The sequence below is a fragment of the Camellia sinensis genome, chromosome 8 (assembly GCF_055761805.1).
Source record: "Camellia sinensis isolate YWXY chromosome 8, ASM5576180v1, whole genome shotgun sequence".
Lineage (NCBI taxonomy): Eukaryota > Viridiplantae > Streptophyta > Magnoliopsida > Ericales > Theaceae > Camellia > Camellia sinensis.
In genome coordinates, this window is record NC_138968.1 from 115330396 (window position 1) to 115333618 (window position 3223).

The 3223-nt window shown below is 32.9% G+C and overlaps 1 protein-coding gene across 1 annotated transcript; it reads left to right on the top strand.

Annotated features, from left to right (window-relative positions):
* The first annotated feature begins 577 nt into the window (after positions 1–577).
* Positions 578–2101, top strand: LOC114311435 (xyloglucan endotransglucosylase protein 7-like). The gene is made up of 3 exons (XM_028257573.2): positions 578–1184; positions 1298–1491; positions 1597–2101. Exons 1-3 carry the CDS (start codon positions 900–902, stop codon positions 1985–1987), a joined length of 870 nt encoding a protein of 289 aa, XP_028113374.2. The 5' UTR covers positions 578–899; the 3' UTR covers positions 1988–2101.
* Positions 2102–3223: the final 1122 nt, after the last annotated feature.

Here is a 3223-nt window from a genome sequence, read left to right on the forward strand (position 1 = left end):
GTGAATTCTAAATAATCACAAATAAACAAAGAGGAAAGACCTCACCAAATAGATGAACTAAAATCTTCAGAATCAGAATTGAAGAAGACCCAAAATAACAATCCAAATAAGTTTCACCAAAACAGCCAAACAAACATGCACTGAAAGAAAATTCCCAAAGCTCCCAATGAACCAAGCAAATTAATCGGCACTGTTACTGAGGCAAAAAACCAATAGCTGCTGCCGTTTTGTCCTTATAATCCCACCAAGCAAAAAAAAACCAAAATTGAACCAATATGTAAATCGTCGGCACGGAAGCAATCTGCACACACTTCACCTCTGGGCAAACAAATTAATTAGGCTACTGCTCTACTTCACACTACGGCACACATAAAACAATATATATATATATATATATATTATTAATCTAGGGTTTTGTAATCAAGCCCTAATTATATCCAAATTGAATTGGATCTTCACAAATATAATATATAAAAATATATTATACCTAAACCAAGTCAAATTAAAATTCTTTAACAAACCAATTGGGTCCCACACTCCAATAAATAGATATACCCAACACTTTTTATATATTAATAAGCCCGTTTATATATATACATATCTGTGTCCAGCTGTGCTCAAAACTAGCCCAACACAATACCAACACTTGCTTGGTCCTACTCTAGTTCTACTAGTAAAGTAAAACGAACCTTCCTCTGCTCTCTCTCTCTCTCTCTCTCTCTTTCTCTCTGTGTGTGTGTGTGTGCGCGTGCGCCTCTGCCTCCCTATAAATACAGTTTCTCACATACCCCAAAACTCATCATCAACCAACTCATCTTTTCTCATCATTCACTGCAAGCAATCTTCATTCACATTCCTATAAAACTCTCTTCCTTTCAATACCAACTACAAAAACATCAATGGCTTTTTCTTCTTGTGGTAGCTCAATACTGTCGATGATATCTGCAATTGTATTAAGCTCTGTATTGGCTGTTGTATCAGCTAGTAACTTCAATCAAGACTTTACCATCACATGGGGTGATGGCAGGGCTAAAATCCTTAACAATTCCCAATTTCTTACCCTTTCTCTCGACAAAACCTCTGGCTCTGGCTTCCAATCCAACAATGAATATCTCTTTGGAAAGATTGATATGCAACTCAAGCTTGTCCCTGGAAACTCTGCTGGCACTGTCACTGCCTATTATGTATGTTTTTCTTGTCATACCTATTATATTTAGTATTAGCATCAATGTTTTTAATAGAAATAGTAAGCTCTTATTATGATTAATATCTAATAAATATGATTCTTGTATTGCAGTTATCATCACAAGGAACAACCCATGATGAGATAGACTTTGAATTCTTGGGGAATTTGAGTGGTGATCCTTACATTCTTCACACCAATGTGTTTAGCCAAGGCAAAGGCAACAGAGAGCAACAATTCTACCTCTGGTTCGACCCTACTGCTGATTTCCACACTTACTCCATTCTCTGGAACCCCCAACGCATCATGTAAGTACTCCCAAAATTAGTGAAAATTTTGCATATATGACATAACTCTCAATTTTGCACTCAAAATTTTTGTATTGATTGAATAATTTTTTGTCCCCATTTCAGTTTCTCTGTAGATGGAACACCCATAAGAGAGTTCAAGAATGCAGAGTCAGTTGGTGTTCCATACCCAAAGAACCAACCCATGAGGATATACTCCAGTCTGTGGAATGCTGATGATTGGGCAACAAGAGGTGGACTTGTGAAGACTGACTGGACTCAAGCTCCATTCACTGCTTCATACAGAAACTTCAATGCCAATGCTTGCATTTGGTCTTCAGGATCATCGTCTTGTTCTTCTTCATCATCTAATAGCAATGCATGGCTCTCAGAACAGTTGGACTCCACAAGCCAAGGGAGATTGAAATGGGTGCAGAAGAACTACATGATATACAATTATTGCACTGATTCAAAGAGATTTCCACAAGGATTTCCTCCAGAATGCAGCATGTCATAAAATATTAAACGCAAACTGTATATCACTTCCACTATTCAATTCTTTTATTATTTAATCTTTATCATTGTAATTATTCTTAAAGCCAATAAAACAGGTCACTACTTTTCTATATTATCCACAATGTTGTTTGAGTCTTTGTGATTTATCTCTTCTTCTATTTCGGAGTAAAATAGCTTAAAATAATTATCGCTAATCGTATGAAATTATATTTCTTTCAAGCAAGATGGTGGAAATTATTTTTCATGTTCTAACTAGAGTGGTGAACAAGTCAAATTGAGCCAAGTAATGAGTTATTTAAATTTTACTTAAAAATTAAACCATATACATACGCATTTAAATGAGTATGCAGATGAGATGTGGTTGAAAGATTGTAGATATATTATTCTTTAACTTCAAATTTTTATAGGGAATGCTACGGTACATACCACTCAAATAGTATATACCATATGTACATACCACTCAAATAGTATATACCATATGTATCCAGTTACGTGTTTTTAGTGGTATATATTATGTATTTTTATAATAAATATTATATAATTTTTTGATAAAGTAATGGTAATTTATGGTTCAAAAATAATATTAGCCATTTTGTGGTGATGTGTATTTTTTTACCCAAAAATTTTCTATCCAAAAAATGTGTAACATTATCACGAAAAGTGAAACAGCATTTTTGAATCACAAATTATGCTAACTCTATCAAAAATTTATGTAAAATCTATCACAAAAACACGTAACAGAGTGTATGGTACACTTCAACATTACCCAAAAATAATAACATCTGTGTGTGGTACACAATATCCCTTTTAGCAACATCAGATAATTGAGTGAAAATATAAGTTTGAAAACAAATTCAGGTTAAGTTTAGGAAGTTCATAAAAAGTTAAAAAGTCAAAAAGTTATTTAAAAAATTAAAAAGATAACAGTATTCATCAAAAGTTAACAATTACAGTTGCACAACTCTAAATCTTAATTTTTCCCTACACACTAATTTATACAATTTTATAATACACATTTTTTTCATAAAAAGTCAAAAAGTTAACCCAAGCATCCATATTTTTTTCCTCAATTTTTTAGTCTAAAAAGACAAAAAGTGCACTTATTTAGGACACCCCAAATAACCCCTCAATTTGGATTCATTTAGGTGCTGTTTGGTAACACTTACGCTTTCAATTTTCTGTTTATATTTACAAAAATTTAAAAAACTCAAATAAAAGCTTGTTTGGTAAATTTTTT